Source organism: Ammospiza nelsoni, chromosome 4, assembly GCF_027579445.1.
Source record: "Ammospiza nelsoni isolate bAmmNel1 chromosome 4, bAmmNel1.pri, whole genome shotgun sequence".
Lineage (NCBI taxonomy): Eukaryota > Metazoa > Chordata > Aves > Passeriformes > Passerellidae > Ammospiza > Ammospiza nelsoni.
In genome coordinates this window covers 6,116,346-6,139,772 of record NC_080636.1, presented here as the reverse complement: position 1 = coordinate 6,139,772, position 23,427 = coordinate 6,116,346, and the positions used below count along the sequence as shown (strand labels likewise).

At 63.3% G+C, this 23,427-nt stretch overlaps 2 protein-coding genes across 2 annotated transcripts; both read left to right on the top strand.

The window, feature by feature from the left end:
- The first annotated feature begins 1,955 nt into the window (after positions 1-1,955).
- On the top strand, positions 1,956-19,025 carry CPXM1 (carboxypeptidase X, M14 family member 1). The gene is made up of 15 exons (XM_059470098.1): positions 1,956-2,018; positions 3,552-3,990; positions 4,105-4,224; positions 4,424-4,533; positions 5,224-5,363; positions 5,430-5,514; positions 8,114-8,264; positions 8,713-8,801; positions 8,904-9,027; positions 10,692-10,888; positions 12,048-12,227; positions 14,165-14,462; positions 16,020-16,159; positions 17,929-18,031; positions 18,775-19,025. Exons 1-15 carry the CDS (start codon positions 1,956-1,958, stop codon positions 19,023-19,025), a joined length of 2,490 nt encoding a protein of 829 aa, XP_059326081.1.
- A 1,634-nt stretch (positions 19,026-20,659) lies between these two features.
- On the top strand, positions 20,660-23,259 carry NAT8 (N-acetyltransferase 8 (putative)). The gene is made up of 2 exons (XM_059470376.1): positions 20,660-21,043; positions 22,083-23,259. The coding sequence occupies exon 2, from the start codon at positions 22,091-22,093 to the stop codon at positions 22,748-22,750; it is 660 nt and encodes a 219-aa protein (XP_059326359.1). The 5' UTR covers positions 20,660-21,043; positions 22,083-22,090; the 3' UTR covers positions 22,751-23,259.
- Positions 23,260-23,427: the final 168 nt, after the last annotated feature.

Below are 23,427 nucleotides of genomic sequence, written 5' to 3'. Positions count from 1 at the left end.
CCCCAGCCCCCTGAGTTCCATGGTGACATTCCAAACTTGGGGACACCCCTGGAGCACTCAACCCCTCCTGGGGCTCATTAGCAGCCGACAGAGCCACAGGAATTCAGGAATTCCTTTAATTCCTTTAATTAATTCCTTTGCCTGTGGCTGGGCACCCCTGCCTTTTTGGGGAGCACATGGGAACCATTTCCTGTGAACTTCAGGTGAGTCAGAAGGGGAAACTCGGATTAACTCCCTGGGAATGCTGAACTTCTCTGAGGTGGGGTCAGTGCCAGGCTCCACGTGGGAAAGGCCCTGGAGGTCGGGATGGGCAGGGCTGGAGGGAGCTGACCCCGGCACCCATGGTGTGGGTGAGGATGTGCCCCTGCTCTGTTGGGCACAGCTCCTGGTCAAGAAAGTCTTTCCCACTGGGACGTCTCTTGGTTGGTGAAGTCTTCCCATTGGGACAGAGTTTTGTGTCCCCTGACATTCCCGTGACACTGCTCTGGGTGTGTCTCGGTGTCCCCTTGGCACAGGTCTTGGTCAGTGAGTTCTTCCATTTGGGACATCTCATGGTTGATGAATTCTTCCATCTGGCACATCTCCTGGTGGATTAAGTCTTCCCATTGGGACAGAGTTTTGTATCCATTGATTTTCCCTTGGTGCTGTTCTTGGTGTCTCTTGGCTTTTCCTTGGCACGGGTCTTGGTTGATGGATTCTTCCATGTGGGGCATCTTGTTGTTGATGGATCCTTCCATTTGGGACATGTCATGGTTGATGCATTCTTTTATCTGGGACATCTTGTGGTTGATGGATCCTTCCATGTGGGACATCTCCTGATTGATGGATCCTTCCATGTGGGACATCTCTTGGTTGGTGAAGTCTTCCATGTGGGACATCTTGCAGTTGATGGATTCTTCCATGTGGGACGTCTCCCGGTTGATGGATTCTTCCATGTGGGACATCTCGTGGTTGACGGATTCTTTCATTTGGGACATCTCCTGGTTGGTGAATTCTTCCGTGTGGGGCGTCTTGTGGTTAATGAATCCTTCCATTTGGGACATCTCATGGATGGTGAAGTCTTCCATGTAGGACATGTTGTAGTTGATGGATTCTTCCATTTGGGACATCTCCTGGTTGATGGATCCTTCCATTTGGGACGTGTCATGGTTGACGGATACTTTCATCTGGGACATCTCCTGCTGGATTAAGTCTTCCCATTGGGACAGAGTTTTGTATCCCTTAGCGTTCCCTTGGCACCGTTCTTGGTCAGTGAAGTTTTCCATGTGGGACGTCTCTTGGTTGAAGAGTTCTTCCATCTGGAACATCTCCTGGTTGATCAGATCTTCCCATTGGGACACACTTTTGTATCCGATGGCTTCCCCTTGGCGCCACTCTTGGGATCCGTTGGATTCCCCTTGGCAGCACTCCTGGGATCCGATGGCTTCCCCTTGGCACCGCTCTTGGGATCCGATGGCTTCCCCTTGGCACCACTCTTGGTTGGTGAATTCCTGCCATTGGGACAGATCCTGGCATCCGTTGCCTTGCCCCTGGCACAGTTCCTGGTCTCCCCAGGCTTTCTCCTGGCGCAGCTCCTGGTCGATGAATTCTTCCATGTGGGACATCTCCTGGGTGATGAAGTCCAACCACCAGGACAGATCTCTGTGCCCATGGGCTGTGCCCTGGCTCATCCCTTGGGGACACCCTCGGGATCCCTGTGGATCTCTGCTGTGTCCCCCCTGGCACAGCTCTGGGGGACAGCAGAATTCCCACTGCTCCTGCTCCATGGCCAACATCCCCTGTCCCTCCTGGGACCGCAGCCTCCTCAGCCCCTGGGCCAGCCGGGAGTTGGGATTTGGCTTCTCCAGAGGGATCCGGGAGCTGCTGCTCCTGGGAATGGACCTGAACCCTTTGGGATCACACTGGGACTGGAGCATGGCATAGCTCCGGTGTCACAACGGGACATCCTGGCAACCATGGAGCCCTCTGGAACCTTCTGGAACCTTCTGGAGCTGCAGCTCTGGCTACACAACACCAGGGTGTGCCAAGGGGGTTGTCCCCCCTGGGTGACACTGGAAGGACACCGGTGGCACCCAGAGACACCTGGAGAAGTGGCACTGTCAGAACATGAAGAGATTCATCCAGACTGGATGAGATCCCAGACTGGAGCACAGGCTGGGAGAGACTCCTTGGGACCATCCCTGCAGGAATGACTCAGGGACACGGGGACAGTGACACGGCCCTGGGCAGGACTGTCCCGGCACTGCTCGGTGGCTTCGATCCCGCTCCGGTGCGGGGAACCACAGCAGCTTCCCGGTGGGATTCCTGCCGGGAAAAGCTACGGCGCCTTTAAGGCACCTCCGAGCGGGCTCTGGCAGCCGCGGGCGCTGCACCAGGAAATTCCTGACATCCCGGGAAGTGCTGAGCCAGCGCGAATCGGGGCCGGGAACGGCGCCAGGAGCGGGGCCGGGAATGCTGCAAACCTCGAAAGAGCCGTCACGGGGCTGAGGCACGGCCAGAGCCTCGACAGAAGGCAGAGCTACCTCAGCCCGGGACAAAACCCGTGCCGGCATCCGGCCCTGGGAACCGGGCACGGAATGCTCCGTCCCCGCTGTCCCCGCTGTCCCCCGCTCCCCGGGATGGCGAAGGAGCGTCCCCGGGTGATGCGGATCCAAAGGATCCCGGAGCAGAGCACAGAGCCAGAGGGGTCTGTCTGTCCCCCTCCCTCCTCAGCCCCGCAGGGCTCTGGGACACCCCCAGGGACAGCACAGGGATGAGGACAAGGGACAGGGATGGCACCAGCCCTGCCCGCGGGAAATCCCAATAAAAGAAGGGAAAGTCGAGACAGGAAAGTTCTTTGGGGGCGGAAAAAGCGCGTGTGAGACCCCGCGCAGGGTGGGGGGGACAAGCAGGACTCACACCCCGGACCCGGCACCCGGACCCGCGCCCCGAGTCCCACCCGGGGCACCCCCGAGGGGTCGGGGCCAGGGCCTGGGACCGCCTCTGGCCGCCGGGTTCGGCCCCGCTCCGCCCGCACCGGCGGCTCCGGGACCTGCCGGGTCCCCGGGCTCGGCCGGCAACGCCGCTGCTGAGGCGGGAGGAGCCCCCGCGGACCCCCGGGCCACTCCCCGACCGGCGATGGGACACTGGGGACCCTGCGGGGGGCTGGGGACAGCGGGGATGCAGTGAGGGGACAGCGGGACACGGTGATGGGACAGCGGGGACACGGTGGGGACACGGCAGGGTCACAGGACAAGACCCGCCGGTGAGCGGGCGGGACCCGCTGTCCCCCGTTCGAGGGGTCCGGTAACAGGGAGAGCGGAACGGGGCCGGTTAACGGGGCGGGGCGGGCAGGGCACGGCCGGGGGTCCCGGGCAGGGGCGGGCAGGAGGAGGGCGGGGGTCGGGGAGGGGCCGGGACCGGGCCCAGGAGCGGGCAGGGACCGGCAGGAGCGGGCAGGGACCGGCAGGGCCGCGGCCATGCGGGGATCGCCCCTCGCCCCGCCGCTGCTGCTGCTGCTGCTGCTCCTGCTGGGCCCCCCGGCGCCCCCCGCCCGCGCCGCGCCCCCCCAGCCCGGCCGGCCCCGCGGCACCGGGGCGGGCACGCCCAGCGGGACCCCCAGAGCCACCGGGGCGACCCCAACCAAGGGCACCGCCAGCGGGGTGTCCCCCAGAAAGGGCCCCACGACAGGACCCCCCAAAGCCAGCGGGGTCACCCCAACGAAGGGAACCACCAGGGGACCCCCCAAAGCCAGCGGGGTCACCCCAACGAAGGGAACCACCAGGGGACCCCCTAAAGGCAGCGGGGTCACCCCAACGAAGGGCACCGCCAGGGGACCCCCTAAAGGCAGCGAGACGCCCCCCTGGCAGGGCACCACGGCGGGACCCCCCAAAGCCAGCGGGGCACCCCCTCCGAAGGGCACCACGGCCGCCCCCTCGAGGAGCAGCACCACGACGGGACCCCCGAAGGGCAGCGCGACCCCCGCCAGCCCCGGGGACCCCGCGGGCACCGGTAGGACCGGAGGGGACGGGGCCGCTGCGAGGGGACGGGGTGTGAAGGACGGCAGTGCAAAGGGGGTTCGTGGGGGAAAACGGGGTGCCAGGCTGTTCCCGTGTCCCCTCGCAGCCCCCGCGCCCTCGGTGAGCAAGGTGGCGGTGAGGAGGAGGAAGGTGGTGAGGAAGAAGGTGGTGAAGAAGAAGGTGCTGAGGAAGAAGCCGGAGGCTCCGGCCGCGCCGCAGGAGCCCCGTACGTGCGCTGGGTGCGGGTGGCACGGGCATTGTCACCTGCACACGGGGCTGGCCGTGTCCTGGGGGCACCTGGGGGTTGGGGTGTCGAGCCCAGGCTGGCACGGTCCCCATGGCACAGCTCGGTGGGGACACAGGGTGGGGATGGCCCCTGCTGCTCAGGGATCGCGGTGTGAGCGCTGTCCCCGCTGTGTCCCCAGCGTGTCCCCCCCTGGGGCTGGAGTCCCTGCGGGTGCTGGACGAGCAGCTCCGGGCATCGAGCCACAAGCGGCACGGGCTGGGCGCGCACCGCGGCCGCCTCAACATCCAGGTACTGCGGGTGGGCCGGGAACATGCCGGGGGTGCCAGGAGTGTGCCAGGAGTGGGCCAAGGGGTGCCAGGAGTGTGCCAGGAGTGGGTCAGGGTGTGCCAGGAGTGGGTCAGGAGCATGCTAGGAATATGCCAGGGAGGGCAAGGGTGTGCCAGGAGTGTGCCAGGGTGGGTCAGGGTGTGCCAGGAGTATGCCAGGGTGTGCTGGGAGTGTGCCAGGAATGTGCCAGGCTGTGCCAGGCTGGAGGGATGTTTGGATGTCACACGAGGCATGCAGGTATGGCAAGTGCATGACAAACACAGAGTAGGTGTTGCCCGTTCGTGGCAAGTTTGTGGCATCTTCATGACGTGTTTGTGACATTTTGTGGCGAGTTTGTGGCATCTTCATGGTACATTTTTGACATTTTGTGGCGAGTTTTTGGCATCTTCATGGCTTTTTTTTTTTTTTGACATTTTGTGGCGAGTTTGTGGCATCTTCATGGCATGTCTGTGACATTTTGTGGCGAGTTTGTGGCATCTTCACAGCCCGCGAGTGTCCCAGGCGCTCTCCAGCTCTGCCCCCTCCCTCCCGTGTGGCTCCCATTGATCTCGGTGCCACCACCCTGGTGCCACCCCAGGCTCGGGGACACGGCGGGCAGTGGGGTCCTGTCCTTGAGCGTGTCCCTGAGCGTGTCCCCTCCTGTCCCCACAGTCAGGGCTCTACGACGGTGACTTCTTTGACGGTGGCTGGTGCGCGGGGCGCGAGGACACGCAGCAGTGGCTGGAGGTGGACGCGCGGCGCCTCACGCGCTTCACCGGGGTCATCACCCAGGGCCTCAACTCCATCTGGACGTAAGGGGACAACGGGGACAAGGGGGGGACAGCGTGGGGGACCCCCTGACCCCCTGTGCCCCGCAGGTACGACTGGGTGACGTCCTACAAGGTGCAGGTCAGCAACGACTCGCACGTGTGGCTGCCGAGCCGCAACGGCACCGAGGAGGCGGTGAGTGGCGCTGAGGTGGCATCGGGGGTGGCATCCCCAGACGGGGTGGGGACATGGGGAGGTGACAGGGCTGGGGGGCAGGAATCACCTGGGAGGTTATGATGGTGGGGGGGTTAAGCGTGGTGGGGAGGTTGATGATGCTCTGGGGTTAATTGTGCCAGGGTGGGTAATGATGCCAGGGTGGGGTTAATTGGGCCAGGGTTAATTATACTGGGGTTAATTGTGGTGGGGTTAACCATGCCAGGTGGGATAACCATTCCAGGGGGGGTTAATTAGGCCAGAGTTAATTATACTGGAGTTAATTGTGGTGAGGTTAATCGTGCCAGGTGGGCAATGATGCCACGGGGTTTAGTTAGGCTGGGGTTAATTTGCCAGGTGGATTAACCATTCCAAGAGTTAACCATGCCAGGGGGTAACGATGCCAGGAGGGTTAATTAGGCCAGGGTTAATTATACTGGGGGTTAACCAGGTGAGATAACTCTGCCAGGGGGGTTAATTAGGCCAGGGTTAATTATACTGGAGGTTAACCATGCCAGGGTTAACGATGGCAGGTGGGATAACCACACTGGCAGGGCGTTAAACCACACTGGGTTAACCACACCAAGGAGGGTTAACCACCCCAGGGAGGAGTGCCCATGCCGGGGTGCCCATCCCGGGGTGCCCATCCCGGGGTGGCCGTGCCAGCTGGCTCCGTGCCTGGGCTCTGTTGCCCTTGGCCTGGCCCCGCCGGGCGCCCTGCAGCATTTCCCCCCAGCACAAAGGCTGCTTGTCCCCACCTGGGCACCTGCCAGCCCCCCTGGCACGGCCGTGGGGACACAGGGACACGCGTGGGTGTGGCGTGGCACCGGGGAGAGCACGGCAGCCTAGAGCTGGGGAGGGGTTGGGGTCTCTGTGCCAGGGCTGGGTTTGGAGGTCTCTGTGCCAGGGACGGGTTTGAGGTTCCTGTGCCAGAGCCGTGTTTGGGGTCCCTGTGCTGAGGTGGATTTGGGGGTTCCTGTGCCAGAGCGGGTTTGGGATCCCTGTATCAAGGATGGATTTGGTGTCCCCGTGCTGAGGGTGGGTTTGGGGGTGTCAGGGTCCGTCCTAATGGACAGATGGCCTGATGGTTCGTAGGAATGATCTCAGAGTGCAAAACACCAGCACGGTACAAGGGGGTTTGCAGTGATAATCAAAACAAATGCAGTTTAATTGAAATAACTACAGCAAAAATGCAATAGAGGGATTAAGGGAGAGAAAAAGAGAGAAAAAGGGAGAGAGAGAGAGGGGATATAGCTACCAACACAGAGACGAAGTCCTTTGGTGCAGTCCAGCCGAGGGTCCACCTGCTACGCTGGGGAGATCTCAAAGGCTCTGGCTAACTCAGAGGCTTTTATTACTGAAAATTGTGAGGGGGGGGGAAACAGATCCAATATGGAACAGATGTAACAGGTAGTCCATGTTCTCAGCAGTAAATGAGAGCCATCGTTTTCTTGCTCCAGTGGTCACAACCTGCAGGCAAACATCTCGCTTCGGTCAGCTTGCCTCCCCACACACCTCCCCGGGCTGGGGGTTTCAGTCCCAGTCCTTGGAAGGAGCAGAGGGGCCTTTTAGGAGTTTCATGTCTCAGTCCTTGATGGAAAAGCTTCTCACATCTCCATCTGTCTGTCATGGTGGTTGTAAAACAGATGAGGGTCTTCGGTGGGAGACCACCTGAAACTCAGGAGAAGCCCAGCCAGGCCGAGAGGTGGGAGAGCTTCCAGAGCTGCTATTGTTGCAAATGGGGGCATGGTGCCCCCTTCTTAGCATACAGCAAACACTCCTGTGAAAACAATAGCTCAACACTGAGCTTTCAGGTCTCAGGGCCCGTGGCGTGTGACTTTTCTCCTTCAGAGCCAGATATAGATGGGGAGGGTCTTCTCTTCAGTGGTCTCCCAAGGACGATCGTGAGGCAGATGAGGGAAAATTCGGACAGACTCTCACAGGGGGTCCCCATGCTGAGGATGGGGTTGGGATCCTTGTGCCAGGACTGTGCCAGGACTAGGTTTGGGGGTGCCTGCGCTCTGTGGGTTTGGAGGTTCCTGTGCTGAGGGTGGATTTGGGGATCCCTGGGACAGGGTAAGTTGGGGTGCCTGTTCCAGGTATGGATTTGGGGTCCCTGTGCTGAGGGTGGTTTGGGGTCCCCATGCCAAGAATGGGTTTGGGGTCCCTGTGCCAGGGCTGTGCCAGGGCTGGGTTCGGGGGGTCCCTGTGCTCAGTGAGTTTGGGGTCCCTGTGCTGAGGGTGGATTTGGGGGTTCCTGTACCAAGGATGGATTTGGGGTCCCTGTGCCAGGGTGGGTTTGTGTTCCCTGTGCCTGGGGTGGATTTGGGGGTCTCTGTGTCAGAGCTGTACCAGGATCAGATTTGGGGGTGGATTTTGGGGTCCCCCTGCCTGGCCCCTGCCAGGAACAGATTTGGGGCTCCCCGTGCCCATCCCTGCTGCCCCTGGGCTCCGAGCAGCGCCCGCGGCCCCACCCAGGCTCTGCCCTGCCCGTGCTGGAGGGCACCGGGCACACCCCTGGAGCCCCGCGGGCGGCTCTCCCTGACCCCGCTGTCCCCTCCTGTCCCCGCTGTCCCCGCAGGTGTTCCCCGCCAACAAAGACCCCGAGACGCCGGTGCTGAACGTGCTGCCCTCGCCGCTCGTGGGGCGCTTCCTGCGCATCAACCCGCAGAGCTGGTTCCGCAACGGCACCGTCTGCCTGCGGGCCGAGGTGCTGGGCTGTCCCCTGCCCGGTGCGTGTCCCTGGCTGTCCCCTGCCCTGTGGGGCTGTCCCCTGCCCCGCAGTGACCCCCTGGTGTCCCCCCGGCTGTCCCCTGCCCGGTGCGTGTCCCCGCCTGTCCCCTGCCCTGTGGGGATGTCCCCTGTCCCGCAGTGACCCTCTGGCTGTCCCCTGCCCACCCTCAGGCTGTCCCCTGTCCCTCGGGGACCCGCTGGCTGGCCCCCGCCCCACAGTGACCCGCTGGTGTCCCCTGTCCCGTAGGCACCCGCTGGCTGTCCCCTATCCCGCCGGTGTCCCCCTGGCTGTCCCCTGTCCCGCAGTGACCCGCTGGTGTCCCCCAGGTCCCCACCCGCCGCCCCGGTAGCGCCCAGCGGTGTCACCAGAGTGGCGGTCTGGGCTGCTCGCTGTCCCTGACCGTGTCTCCCCGGTGTCCCCCCGGTGTCCCCTCGGTGTCCCCGCAGATCCCAGCGATGCCCACGCCTGGCACCCCCCGGCCCCGCCCGAGCCGCAGCTGGATTTCCGCCACCACAACTACAAGGAGATGAGAAAGGTGCCACCCTCCCCGCGACCCCCGGGGTGGCTCCGTCTCCCCAAGCGGGGCCGGGGGGGCTGTGCCACCTCGGGGTGTCCCTGACGGTGCCACCACCCGCAGCTGATGAAGAGGGTGAGCGAGGAGTGCCCCGACATCACCCGCGTGTACAGCATCGGGCAGAGCTCCCGCGGGCTGCGCCTCTACGTGATGGAGATCTCGGACAACCCCGGGCAGCACGAAGTGGGTGCGTGCCAAGGGGACAGCTGGGGACAGCTGGGGACAGCCGGGGTGGGACACCATGGGCCTGGGGACAGCGGCCAGGGATGCCCAGGCGGGGATGGGGCGACTGGGGGTGCCCAGGATGAGGACGGGGCGTCGGGGATGGCCGGGCTGGTGCTGGAGGGTGGGGACAGTCACCAGGGCTGGTACAGGGGGTGGGAACAGTCACCAGGGCTGGCTCAGGATGGGGACAGTCACCAGGGCTGGTACAGGGGGTGGGGACAGTCACCAGGGCTGGCTCAGGATGGGACAGTCGCCCTGCCTGGCTCAGGATGGGGTGACTGGGCCAACCAACTTGGCATGGGATGCTCAGCATGGAGTTGGGGTCACCAGGGACACCCACATCTGTGAAGGACGAGAGGACAGGGTGGCTGGGGACACCCAGGATGGCGATGGGGACACAGGGACACCCAGACTGGTGCAGGGTGATGGGGACACTCACCAGGGATGTCCAAAGTAGAGCACGTGGATGGGGACAGGGTGACCAGGGATGCTCAGGATGGAGATGGGGACACAGGGACACCCAGACTGGTGGAGAGACATGGGGACAGGGACACCCAGGATGGGGATGGGAACACAGGGACACCCAGGGGATGCTCAGGATGGGGACAGGGACACCCAGCTTGGTGCAGGGACATGGGGACAGGGTGACCAGGAACACCAAGGATGGAGACAGGGACACAGGGACATCCAGACTGGTCCAGTGTGGGGACAAGGACACCCAGACTGGTGGAGGGACATGGGAACAGGCACACCCAGGATGGGGATGGGTACAGGGGACACCCAGGGATGCTCAGGATGGGGACAGGGACACCCAGACTGGCGGAGAGACATGGGGACAGTGACCAGGGCCAGCCAGGGTGCTGCAGGGACACGGGGACACCCAGGGTAGTCCGGGATGGGGACAAGGACACCCAGGGGGGTGCAGGGACATGAGGACAGTGACCAGGGACACCCAGACTGGTCCAGCACAGGGACAAGGACGCCGAGACTGATGCAGGGACATGGGATGAGGATACCCAGGATGGTGCAGGGACATGGGGACAGGGACACCCAGACTGGTGCAGGGACAGGGGGACAGTGACCAGGGTGGTGCAGGGACACGGGGACAGTGACCAGGGTGGCACAGGGACAGTGACCAGGGCAGTGCAGGGACACGGGGACAGTGACCAGGGTGGCACAGGGACAGTGACCAGGGTGGTGCAGGGACAGGGGGACAGTGGCCAGGGTGGCACAGGGACAGTGGCCAGGGTGGCGCAGGGACACGGGGACAGTGACCAGGGTGGCACAGGGACAGTGGCCAGGGTGGCACAGGGACACGGGGACAGTGACCAGGGTGGCACAGGGACAGTGGCCAGGGTGGCACAGGGACACGGGGACAGTGACCAGGGTGGCACAGAGACACGGGCACAGTGACCAGGGTGGCACAGGGACAGTGACCAGGGTGGTGCAGGGACATGGGGACAGTGGCCAGGGTGGCACAGGGACAGTGGCCAGGGTGGCGCAGGGACACGGGGACAGTGACCAGGGTGGCACAGGGACAGTGGCCAGGGTGGCACAGGGACACGGGGACAGTGGCCAGGGTGGCGCAGGGACACGGGGACAGCGCAGCACCCTGGTGGCCCCCAGGAGAGCCCGAGTTCCGCTACGTGGCCGGCATGCACGGGAACGAGGTGCTGGGCCGGGAGCTGCTGCTGAACCTGATGGAGTTCCTGTGCCGGGAGTTCCGCCGCGGCGATGCCCGCGTGGTGCAGCTGGTGACGGGCACGCGCATCCACCTGCTGCCCTCCATGAACCCCGACGGCTACGAGACCGCCTACAGGCTGGTACGGCTGGCACCCACCGGCCCCTGCCCGTAACTGTGCCCATCCCAGGAGCCCCAGTGATCCCGGTGCCCATCCCGGTGCCCATCCCGGTGCCCATCCCGGTGCCCATCCCCATGATCCCAGTGTCCATTCCGGTGCCTATCCCAGTGCCCATCCCAGTGACCGCAGTGCCCCTCCCAGTGACCCTGGTGCCCATCCTGGTGCCCATTCTCGTGCCCATCCTGGGGATCCCAGTGCCCATCCTGGTGTCCTGGTGCCCATCCAGAGGATCCCAGTGATCCTGGTGCCCATCTATCTGCCAGTATCTATCCCAGTGACCACGGTGCCCATACCAGTGCCCATCCCGGGGATCCCAGTGCTCATCCAGATGACCACAGGTTTCACCCAGGTGACCATCCCAGTGACCATCCTGGTGATCCCGGTGCCCATCCCAGTGCCCATCCCAGTGACTGCTCTGCCCATCCCAGTGATCCTGGTGCCCATCCTGGTGCCCATTCTCGTGCCCATCCTGGAGATCCTGGTGCCCATCCCAGTGACCATGATGCCTATCCCAGTGCCCATCCTGGTGGACATCCTGGTGACTGCTGTGCCCATCACAGGGATCCCACTGACCCCTGTGCCCACCCCCGTGATCCCAGTGCCCACTCCAGTGACCATGGTGCCCATCCTTGTGATCCTGGTGTCCATCCCAGTGCCCATCCCAGTACCCATCACAGTGACCCCAAGTGCCCATCTCGGTGATCCCGGTGCCCATCCCAGTGATCCCAGTGCCCATCTCGGTGATCCTGGTGCCCAGGGTGTCCATCTCAGTGACCCCAGTGTCCATCCCAGTGTCCATCCCAGTGATCCCAGTGCCCATGCCGGTGATCCCGGTGCTCATCCCAGTGATCCCAGTGCCCATCCCGCTGACCCTGGTGCCCGCTGTGCCCATCCTGGTGATCCCGGTGCCCATCCCAGTGCCCATCCCGGTGACCCCAGTGCCCATCCCGGTAATGCCAGTGCCCATCCTGGTGATCCCGGTGCCCATCCCAGTGATCCTAGCACCCATCCCGGTGCCCATCCCGGTGATCTCAGTGCCCATCCCGGTGATACCAATGCCCATCCCAGTGCCCATCCCGATGCCCCTCCTGGTGACCCCGGTGCCCGCGGTGCCCGGCAGGGCTCGGAGCTGGCGGGATGGGCCATGGGCCGCTGGACGTACGAGGGCATCGACCTCAACCACAACTTTGCCGACCTGAACACGGCGCTGTGGGACGCCGAGGACAACGACCTGGTGCCCCACGAGTTCCCCAACCACTACATCCCCATCCCCGAGTACTACACCTTCGCCAACGCCACGGTGAGACCCCAAAACATCCCACCCTGCTGGGGGGGGTGCCATGGTGAGACCCCAAAACCCACACCCTATCAGTGTGAGACCCCAAAACATCCCCATCCTGCTGGGGTGGTGCCATGGTGAGACCCCAAAACCCCCATCCTGTCACATCGGGGTGAGACCCCCAAAACCCTCACCCTATAAGTTTGAGACCCCAAAACATCCCCATCCTATCAGTGTGAGATCCCAAAACCCCTATCCTGCTGGGGTGGTGCCCTGGTGAGACCCCAAAACGTCCCCATCCTATCACAGTGGGGTGAGACTCCAAAACCCCCATTCTATCAGTGTGAGACCCCAAAACCCCCATCCCTTCACATCAGTGTGAGACCCCAAAACCCCCCATCCTATCACAGTGGGGTGAGACCCCAAAACCCCCATCCTGTCACATTGGGGTGGGACCCCAAAACAGCCCAAAATGCCCCTGAAACCCCCTTGAAACCCCTGAGAAACCCCCAAACCCCTCCCAGTCCAGCGGGGTGGGTGCTGCCCACCCACAGGGGGCTGAACCCACCCAACCCAGGGGGTCACCAGAAGGCACAAGGACATGGCCACCACCACCACAAGTTGCTGGTGACAGCGGTGTCACCTGGCCCCAGTGGTGCAGGTGACAGTGGTGTCACTACGTGGGTGGCCCCAGTGGTGTGGGTGACACCGCTGTCACCGCACAGGCAGCTCCGGAGATGTGGGTGACAGCAGTGTCACCACGTGGGCAGCCCCAGAGAAGCAGTGACAGCGGTGTCACTGCACACGTGGCCCCAGAGATGCAGGTGACAGCAGTGTCATCGCATGGGTGGCCCTGGAGGCACGGATGACAGCGGTGTCACCACGTACGTGGCCCTAGAGACGCAGGTGACAGCAGTGTTATGGCACCAGTCGCCCTGGAGGCAAGGGTGACAGCAGTGTCACCGCACACATGGCCCCAGAGACATGGGTGATGGCAATGTCACCGTGCAGGCAGCCCCAGACACACGGGTGACAATAGTGTCACCATGCAGGCAGCCCCAGAGAAGCGGATGATGGCAGTGTCACCACACACATGGCCCCAGAGATGCAGGTGATGGTGGTGTCACCACACAGGTGGCCCCAATGGTGTGGGTGACTACAGTGTCACTGCTTGGGCAGCCCTGAAGATGCAGGTGACAGCTGTGTCACTGCACACATGGCCCCAGAGACATGGGTGACAGTGGTGTCACTGCACAGGTAGCCCCGGTGGCATGGGTGACAGCAGTGTCACCACGCACATGGCCCCAATGGTGTGGGTGACAGCGGTGTCAACGCATACATGGCCCCGGTGGTGTGGGTGACAGCAGTGTCACCACACACATGGCCCCGGTGGCGTGGGTGACAGCAGTGTCACCATGCACATGGCCCCGGGGTGATGTGGGTGACAGCAGTGTCACCACGCACATGGCCCCAATGGTGTGGGTGACAGCAATGTCACCGCATACATGGCCCCGGTGGTGTGGGTGACAGCGGTGTCACCACGCACATGGCCCCAATGGTGTGGGTGACAGCAGTGTCACCACGCACATGGCCCTGGGGTGATGTGGGTGACAGCGGTGTCACCACGCACATGGCCCCGGTGGTGTGGGTGACAGCGGTGTCACCACGCACACGGCCCCAGTGGCACGGGTGACAGCAATGTCACCGCATACATGGCCCCGGTGGTGTGGGTGACAGCGGTGTCACCACGCACATGGCCCCGGTGGTGTGGGTGACAGCGGTGTCACCACGCACACGGCCCCAGTGGCACGGGTGACGGTGGTGTCACCGCGCAGGTGGCCCCGGTGGTGTGGGTGACAGCAGTGTCACCACACACATGGCCCCAGTAGTGGGGGTGACAGCAATGTCACCACGCACATGGCCCCGGTGGCAGGGGTGACGGCGGTGTCACCGCGCAGGTGGCCCCGGAGACGCGTGCGGTGATCGCGTGGATGCAGCGCTACCCGTTCGTGCTGAGCGCCAACCTGCACGGGGGGGAGCTGGTGGTCACCTACCCCTTCGACATGAGCCGCACCTACTGGAAGGCGCAGGAGCTCACCCCCACCCCCGACGACGGCGTCTTCCGCTGGCTGGCCACCGTCTACGCCACCGCCAACCCCGCCATGGCCAGCGCCGAGCGCCGCCCCTGCCACTACGACGACTTCACGCGCTACGGCAACATCATCAACGGCGCCCACTGGCACACCGTGGCTGGCAGTGAGTGGGGCACGCCGTGACACCAGGGGGCACATGGCAGTGAGCGGGGACACTCTGAGATGGTGGCAGTGAGCGGGGACACTGAGCTCAGGTAGCACATGGCAGTGAGTGGGGACACTCTGAGATGGTGGCAGTGAGCGGGGACACTCTGAGATGGTGGCAGTGAGCGGGGACACTGAGCCCAGGTGGCACATGGCAGTGAGTAGGGACACTGGGCTCAGGTGGCACATGGCAGTGAGTAGGGACATTGAGCTCAAGGGGGCACATGGCAGTGAGTGGGGACAGTCCCTGAGATCAGGGGGCACACGGGGGGTGGCAGTGAGCAGGGACACTGAGCTCAGGTAGCACACGATGGGTGGCAGTGAGTGGGGACACCGTGTGAGATCGGGGGCACACGGTGGCTGACAGTGAGTGGGGACACTTTTAGATGGTGGCAGTGAGTAGAGACACTGAGCTCAGCTGCCACACGGTGGCTGGCAGTGAGTGGGGACACTTTTAGATGGTGGCAGTGAGCAGGGACACTGAGCTCAGGTGGCACAAGTGGCAGTGAGCAGGAACACTCTGTAAGCTCAGGTGGCACACGGTGGGTGGCAGTGAGCAGGGACACTCTCAGATGGTGGCAGTGAGAAGGGACACTGAGCTCAGGTGGCACATGGCAGTGAGTGGGGACAGTCCATGAGCTCAGGTGGCACACAGTGGCAGTGAGCAGGGACACTCTGAGATGGTGGCTGTGAGTAGGGACACTGAGCTCAGGTGGCACACAGTGGGTGGCAGTGAGTGGGGACACGTGGATTTTTGATTTTTTGTTTCTCTTTTGTTTCTCTTCTCTTTCTTTTTTTTTTTTTTCTTTTTTGCTAATTTTTTTGGGGGGGGTTGGTTATTTTTTGCTTATTTTTTGTTTCTTTTTTTTTGTTATTTTTTGGGTTTTTGTTTCTTTTAGAAAGATGGTTTTCTCATTTGGACTCAGATATTTATCAGTTCTTACCTACAATACAGTATCACAAACAGTGAATTTAATAGTAAATTACTCTAACAAGCTGAAAGTGGAGCCCTATCTCTCCCTTTAGAAGGCTTTTTAAGGCTAAAGTATCCAATTAAGAAATGACACCTAAATTATTTTTATTTTTAAATAATTAATTTAGTTATTAATTAAATTAATTACCTGTGACTTGCAATGTGGAATTTTTTAACCATTTACACCAAACCACCCAAACCCATGGAGAAGAAGGTGATGAAGGACAGGACCAACCTCTGCCCTAAAACTTCTATTTTGCTTTATAGATATTATTATATTTTAAACCTTTAAATTGCAAGTTTTCCACCCTGTGATATTACACATTTCTAATCCAACTGCACATTCATAATTTGAGTTTTATTATTTAATTTTGGAAGCTTTCTCTATGCCCTCAGGTTAAATGCAGTGTTCTCGTGGGGGTCAGTGCTGCCAGCACAGAAAGTCTGAAATTCTCAGTATCCAGGAAATTTCTGGAATTTTCCTGTCACTCCGGGATTTTTCTGTCCCTTTGTCCCCTGCTGCCACCCTCGCTGTGCCCCCAGGCATGAACGACTTCAGCTACCTGCACACCAACTGCTTCGAGATCACCGTGGAGCTCTCCTGCGACAAATTCCCGCACGCCTCGGAGCTGCCCGCCGAGTGGGAGAACAACCGCGAGTCGCTGCTGCTCTTCATGGAGCAGGTGGGGCACGGGCTGGCACCGGGTGGCACCGGGGGTGGCACCACCCGGGGCCTGGGGACACGGCTCGAGGGTGGCAGGAGCCACCCCGGGTCTGTCTGTGAGGAGGGGATGGGGTGGGATGGGAATGGGGAGGAATGGGGCGCTGGGATGGGGAAAGGGGGGGCAGGATGGGGGATTTGGGGGAATTTGGGACATGGGGACACTGAGGGGGTCCAGGTGGTTCTGAGATCATGGGGATAGTGGAGAAGGGAAGTTCAGGATGGGGAAATGGGAGCTTTGGGACATGGGGAGACTGGAGGGGATCCAGGTGGTTCTGGGACCAGGGGGACACTGGGAGATCCAGGATGGGGGATTCGGGGGGTTTTGGGACATGGGGACACTGAGAGGGTCTGGTGTCCTGGGACCAGTGGGACACTGAGGAAGGGGAGTCCAAGATGGGGGATTTGGGCCATGGGGGACACTGGAGGGGTCTGGGGGTGCTGAGACCATGGGAATATGGGGAAGGGGGATTCAGGATGGGGGATCTGGGGGGGTTTGGGACATGGGGACACTGGGGGGGTCTTGGGGGTGCTGGGATGAGGGGGGCAGTGGAGAATGAGGATCCAGGATGGAGGATTTGGGGGGTTTTGGGACATGGGGACACCGAGGGGATCCAGGTGGTTCTGGGATCATGGGGATACTGGGAAAGGGGAGTTCAGCATGGGGGATTGGGACATGGGGGGACTGGAGGGGGTCCAGGTGGTTCTGTGATCGTGGGGATACTGGGAGATCCAGGATGGGGGATTTGAGGGATTTGGGACATGGAGACACTTGAGGGGGTCTGGGGGTGCTGAGACCATGGGAATACGGGGAAGTGGGGTACAGGATGGGGGATTTGGGGGGTTTGGGACATGGGGACACTGAGAGGGTCTGGTGTCCTGGGACCAGTGGGACACTGAGGAAGGGGAGTCCAAGATGGGGGATTTGAGGGATTTGGGCCATGGGGGACACTGGAGGGGTCTGGGGGTGCTGAGACCATGGGGATATGGGGAAGGGGGATTCAGGATGGGGGATCTGGGGGGGTTTGGGACATGGGGACACTGGGGGGGTCTTGGGGGTGCTGGGATGAGGGGGGCAGTGGAGAATGAGGATCCAGGATGGAGGATTTGGGGGGTTTTGGGATTATGGGGATACTGGGAAAGGGGAGTTCAGCATGGGGGATTGGGACATGGGGGGACTGGAGGGGGTCCAGGTGGTTTTGTGATCGTGGGGACACTGGGAGATCCAGGATGGGGGATTTGGGGGGTTTGGGACATGGAGACACTTGAGGGGGTCTGGGGGTGCTGAGCCCATGGGAATACGGGGAAGTGGGGTACAGGATGGGGGATTTGGGGGGTTTGGGACATGGGGACTCTGGGGGGATCCAGGTTGTTCTGGGATCATGGGGACACTGGGGAGAGGTCTCAAGTGGGGGGTCTGGTGTTGCTGGGACAATGGGGACACTGGGTGGGATTTGGGGGTTTCTGGGACAATGGGGACACTGGGTGGGGTCTGGAGGGTGCTGGGACAATGGGGACACTGTGTCATGAGCAGGGCAGGGCCAGGGAACCCCTAGGGGTGTCTGTAAGGCTTTGGGGATGGAGGTGACACGCTGGGGACATTGCGGGGTGGCCATGGGCACGGCAGGGTGGGGGCCCAGCGGGATGGCAGCGGGACGTGGCTGTCCCCAAACGCTGAGGTGGCACCGGGAGCGGGGGACACACCTGTGCCACCTGTGCCACGCCCTGCAGGTGCACCGGGGGATCAAGGGCGTGGTCCGGGACAGTGACACCGAGCTGGGCATCCCCAACGCCATCATCTCCGTGGATGGCATCAACCACGACGTCCGCACCGGTACCGGGACACCGAGACACGGAGGGGCGGGGTTTGGGGCGGGATCGGGATCGGGGTCAGGCTGGGAATGAGGGTGGGATAAGGACAGGGACGGGATGGGGATGAGGATGGGAATGGGGACGGGGACAGGGAAAGGAATGAGATGGGATTTGGGATTGGGAATTGCAGATGGGGATGGAAATAGGATGGCACTGGGAAAGGGGATGGGATGGGGACAGGGATGGGATTGGGATGGGGAGAGTAAGGGGATGAGGTTGGAAATGGGGATGGGACAGGCATGGGGATGGCATTGGGGATGTGAATGGGACGGGGCTGGGACAGGGAAAGGAGTGGGATGGGATTTGGGGGTGGGATTGTGAATTGCAGGTGGGGATGGAAATAGGGCTGGGAAAGGGGATGGGGACAGGAATGGGATGGGGCTGGGGACAGGGATGGAAGGGGAGTGGGATTGGGGATTGCAGATGGCAAAGGAAGCAGGATTAGGTTGGGAATGGGGATGGGATTGGGACAGGAATGGGATTGGGGATGGGAATTCGGGATGGGACAAGAACGGGACTGAGGCAGGGGACGAGGACAGGAATGGGATTGGGGATGGGAATTAGGGATGGAGATGGGACAGGAACGGGGCTGGGGCTGGGGACAAGGACAAGAACAGGACTGGGTCTGGGGACAAGGACAGGAACAGGACTGGGGCTGGGGACAAGGACAGGGTGGGGACAGCAGTGTGACACCCACCCCCTCAGCCTCGGACGGGGACTACTGGCGGCTGCTGAACCCGGGCGAGTACGAGGTGACGGCGCGGGCCGAGGGCTACGAGGCGGCCACGCAGCCGTGCCGGGTCTACTTCGAGAACGTTCCCACCCCGTGCAGCTTCCGCCTGGCGCGGGCGCGGGGCCGCCACCGGCCCGGGAGGCCCCGGCCGGGCCCGGACCCGGCGCTGCGGCTGCAGCGGCTGCGGCTCCGCCGCCTGCGCGCCCACGGCCGCGGGCAGTGAGCGGGGCGGCCCCGGGGCCGCGGGATCGGTCAGGGGGCGAGGGAGAACGGGCGGGACGGATCCAGTAAAGTTTGGGTGCGCTGCGGCTGCGAGTGTGCGGGGCTGGAGCGGCGGAGGGACCGGGAACGGGAACGGGAATGGGAGTGAGAAGGGGACCGGGAATAGGAACGGGAATGGGAATGGGAATGGGAACGGGAACGGGAATGGGAACGGGAATGGGACCTGGAATGGTAATGGGGACGGGAACAGGAACGGGAATGGGACCGAGACCTAGAAAAGGACCGGGAAGAGGAACAGGACCGGGACCAGGAAAGGGACCGGGGCTCGATTCTGCCCCGGAGCCTGCCGTGGGAACTCGGCGAGGCCACGCCCCTCACCAGGCCACGCCCATTCCCGGCCCTTTAGTCGCGCCGCCGCAGTAAAGCCCCGCCCATTCGGTGCTGACCAGTAGAAATTCCGCTCCGAGCCGCGCCCCTCATTAGGACACGCCCATTTCCGTGGTATAAATATTCACCATGAGCTACGCTCACTGAGCCACGCCCCTTTCTGTTGTCGAGTGCTCCGCACGGTCCCGCCCCCTTCATCCCATTGGATAGCCTGGCCCCGCCCCTGATGCGCACGTGAGCGCTTGTCCTGCCCCTCCCCTCATCTCTGGGCGCCTATTGGCTGCTGCCGGCGGCGGGGGCCAATAGGATGCGGGATTCATGGGCGGCGCGGAGGGGGCGGGGCTGGGGGGACACGGAGGGGGTCCCTGGGCAGCGGGGACAATGGGGACCTGCAGCGGGGGGTGTCCCCACAGTGCTGGGGCTGCTCTGGGGGCTGCAGAGACCTGGGCGGGTCTGCGGAGCTCTGGGGACCCTGGGGACAGTGTCCGGCAGGGCTGTGACACTGGGGGGGTCTCCAGGGTGGGGGTCCGTGGGTGTCCGGGCTGTGGGGTTCGGGAAGTGCCGGGCCATGGGTGCACTGGGAGGGTCCTGGGGGGCACTGGGGGGTGTTGGGACTTTGGGGACACCGAGAGAGGGTCGGGGATGGGGTCTGGGTGACCATGGGGTCATGGTGGGGCGATGGGGCACCGCCATCAGAGCCAGCACCCCCTGAGCCCCCAGGAGAGGTGGGGCACCAGCGTGGGGCACCCCGAGTCCCATGGAAAGCCGAGGGGGCACTGGGGGTTGTAGGGTACAATAAAGGGGTTGGGGTGACCTTAACCCCTTAACCCCCCTGCGGTCCTGCAGGGTGGGGGGCTGTGCCTTGCTGGGCCCTGATGCCACCGTGTCCCCCTTCCCAAATGCGGGGCTGTCCCCAGCGCTGGGCTGAGCCGTTCATGGGGGTCCCCAACACACCCGGGACCCCCATGCCACCCCCGGGGAGGCTCCAGATCGGGGCTGGGGGGGCGAGCATCATCATGGGGACCCCCCAAAGCCCCCTGGGGTGACGCTGGGCAGGACTGGGGTGTCCCCACAATTGTGACACCAACACTGCGAGGGGCTGCACCCCCACCCCACTCCCCCATCGCTGCCCCACCGCCGGGATTTGGGGGTGACAGGGGTCCCGTGCAGTGTCCCCCCGCCACTCCCCGGGCCCCCCGTCCCCTGCGCTCCCCCAAATCCCCCTCCCCGTGACCCCACAACCTTCCGGGATCTCTTTACGCCATCATCGGCAGGGGCAGCAGCGCTTCCCGCTCGGCGCCTGCGCTCGCCGCTCACCGGAGCCTCCGCCGGCCTCGGCACGGCCCAAACCGGGGGTGTCCCCCCCCTACCCCTTGCTGCCACCGGAGCCCCCCAAATCCTGCCGGGCCCCCACCCTGAGCGGCGCAGAACGATGGGCTGAACGCACCCGGCATCTCGCAGGCACAGGCCGGGCTGGGGGTGCGCCAAACAAAGACCCCCCCACCCAAAACAAACATCCCCTGGGGGTGCTCAGGGGGTCACCGAGTCACCCCCGTGCCGTGAGGGACCCCCCGGTTGTCCCCGAGGAGCCGCCGGTGCCGGTGTGAGGAGCGACAGCGCCGGGAGCAGCAGGTGGGGGGGGCGGCCGGGAGCGATTTTGGGGGGTGGGGGTTGGGGCCGGGCACCCCCCGAGAGAAAGGTTTGGGGCACATTGGGGACCTCCTTGATGTGCCCTGCATGGGTCTGACCCCCCAAACCCTCCGGGGGGCTGTGCCCGTGTCCCTCTTCTGTCCCTTCCTGTCCCCTCCTGTCCCCGTGTCCCCGTGCCCCCCCGGGCCCTTTGCCCCTTTGTCCTGTCCCGGGCACAGCTCGGTGCCCACGCTCTGCCCACCTTTGCCCGGAGCGGGTCGTGCCGCGGCTCCCGGCGAGTACCGGGGTTCCGGGGAGGGAGGCGGCACCCCCAGATCCTGCGGCTCTTCTCCTGTGCCCCCCACAGTTTTACCCCTTGTTTTTGGGGCACCCTTGGTGGGAGCGGCACTGGCACTGCCCTGATCCCCCTGTGCCATGCCAGGGATGGGTCTGGGGCACACTGGGAGTCTCTGCGAGGGCGGGCACTGCCCTGACCACCATGTGCCATCCCAAAAATGGGATCTGGGGGTATCCTGGGTGGTCCCCATCCATGGCACTGTCGTGACCCCTTGTGCCATGACCAGGGATGGGTCTCAAGACACTCTGGCTGTCCCTGTGAGGGTGGGCGCAGCTCTGACCCCCTGTGCCATGCAAAAGATGAGATCTGGGGGTATCCTGGAGGGTCTCCATCCATGGCACTGCCCTGACCCCTTGTGCCATGCTAGGGATGGGTCTGGGGGCACACCAAGGGTCCCTGTGACGGTGCGCACTGCCCTGACCCCTTGTGCCATCCCAAGGATGGGTGTGGGGGCACACCGAGGGTCCCTGTGAAAGTGGGCGCTTCTGTGACCCCTTGTGCCATGGCCAGTGGTGGGTCTGGGGGTCCTCCATCCATGGCACTGCCCTGACCCTCCTGTGCCACACCAGGGACAAGTCTCTGGTCACTCTGTCTGTCCCTGACCCCTCTGTACCGCCCCAAGTTCCATCTCCCCCTGCCCACCCCCCCTATATCACCCCCTAACCCCTCTCCGTGCCCCCGCAGGTGCCCCCATGGCGTCGTTCCGCATCCGGCAGTACCAGGATCAGGACTTTGAGGCCGTGCGGGCGCTGTTTGCCCGCGGCATCCTGGAACACGCCCCGGCCGGCTTCCGGCACATTCTGCGGGCGGCGCGGGTGCGCCTGGCACTGCTGGCCGTGTTCGTGGCGGCGCGGGCGGCCGCGGGCTCCTGGGTGCTGGGGCTGGGCGCGGTGGCGCTGGCGCTGGTGCTGCTCTGGGTGCTGGTGCGCTCGCTCAGCGCCGACTACGTGCGCGAGGCGCTGGGCACCGACCTGTGCGACGTGCCAGGCACGTACCTGCGCCCGCCCGACTGCCGCTTCTGGGTGGTTGAAGAGGCCGGCACCGTGGCGGCCATGGTGGCGGCGGTGCCCACGGGCCGTGGCGAGCTGGAGCTCAAGAGGATGTCGGTGAGCCGGGAGCACCGGGGCCGCGGGCTGGCGCGGGCGCTGTGCCGGGAGGTGCTGGCGTTCGCCCGTGCCCGCGGGTACGGCGCCGTGGTGCTCAGCACCTCCATGGTGCAGGTGGCGGCACAGCGGCTCTACGAGGGGCAGGGATTCCGCAAGGTGGGCGCCTCGTACCCCTCGCTGCTGGGCACCTTGCTGAACTTCCAGATCTTTCACTACCGCTGTGACTTGGGCGATGCCAATAAGTAGGGCCTGGGTGGCGCTGCCACGGTGGCATGGCACCCCAAACCTGGCACTGCTCCGGCCCTGGCACGGCACCGTGAGCCCGGGACATGAGGCGTTGCCATGGCACTGCTGTGGCACCCGAACCCTGGCACTGCCGCTGTCTGTGAACCCTGGCACTGCTATGGCACCCCAAACCCAGCCCCAGGACACCACCCCAGCACTCCGACCCCAATCCTGGCACAGCAGCACCAGCACAGCACCTCCATCCCAGGACACACAGCACCACCGTGGCCCCCCAACGTGGCACTGCCTTGGCACCGTGACACCGGGACATGTGGCGCCACCTTGGCACCGTTACACCAGGACGTGTGGCACCACCCTGGCACTCCAGCTCTGGGACTCCACCACAGCACTCCACCCCTGGCACGTGAAGCACCGCCATGGCACCCCTGATCCCCACCCCAGCACAGGGGGCACCTCCGTGGCCCTTCCTGGGTTTCCAGCAGCAGGAAATAAAGAGAGACCTGTGGGAACAGTGTGTGTGACAAGGGACATCTTGGGGCATGGGGACATCCCCTGGGGGTAAGGAACAGCCTGGGGGACAGTTAACACGCTGAGGGAGGACAGGTACCTTGAGGGACACCTTGGTGGAACAGGGGACATCTTGGGCGACACCTCTGGGGATAAGAGGCCTCTTAAGG

Bases quoted from the DNA above. Each gene is read 5' to 3' on its own strand.
- CPXM1 (XM_059470098.1), top strand. From the start codon at position 1,956: ATGGAGCCCTCTGGAACCTTCTGGAACCTTCTGGAGCTGCAGCTCTGG. The intron at 5,364-5,429 runs GTAAGGGGACAA...TGTGCCCCGCAG, and splicing joins GGCCTCAACTCCATCTGGAC to GTACGACTGGGTGACGTCCT. The intron at 8,802-8,903 runs GTGCCACCCTCC...CACCACCCGCAG, and splicing joins ACTACAAGGAGATGAGAAAG to CTGATGAAGAGGGTGAGCGA.
- NAT8 (XM_059470376.1), top strand. From the start codon at position 22,091: ATGGCGTCGTTCCGCATCCGGCAGTACCAGGATCAGGACTTTGAGGCC.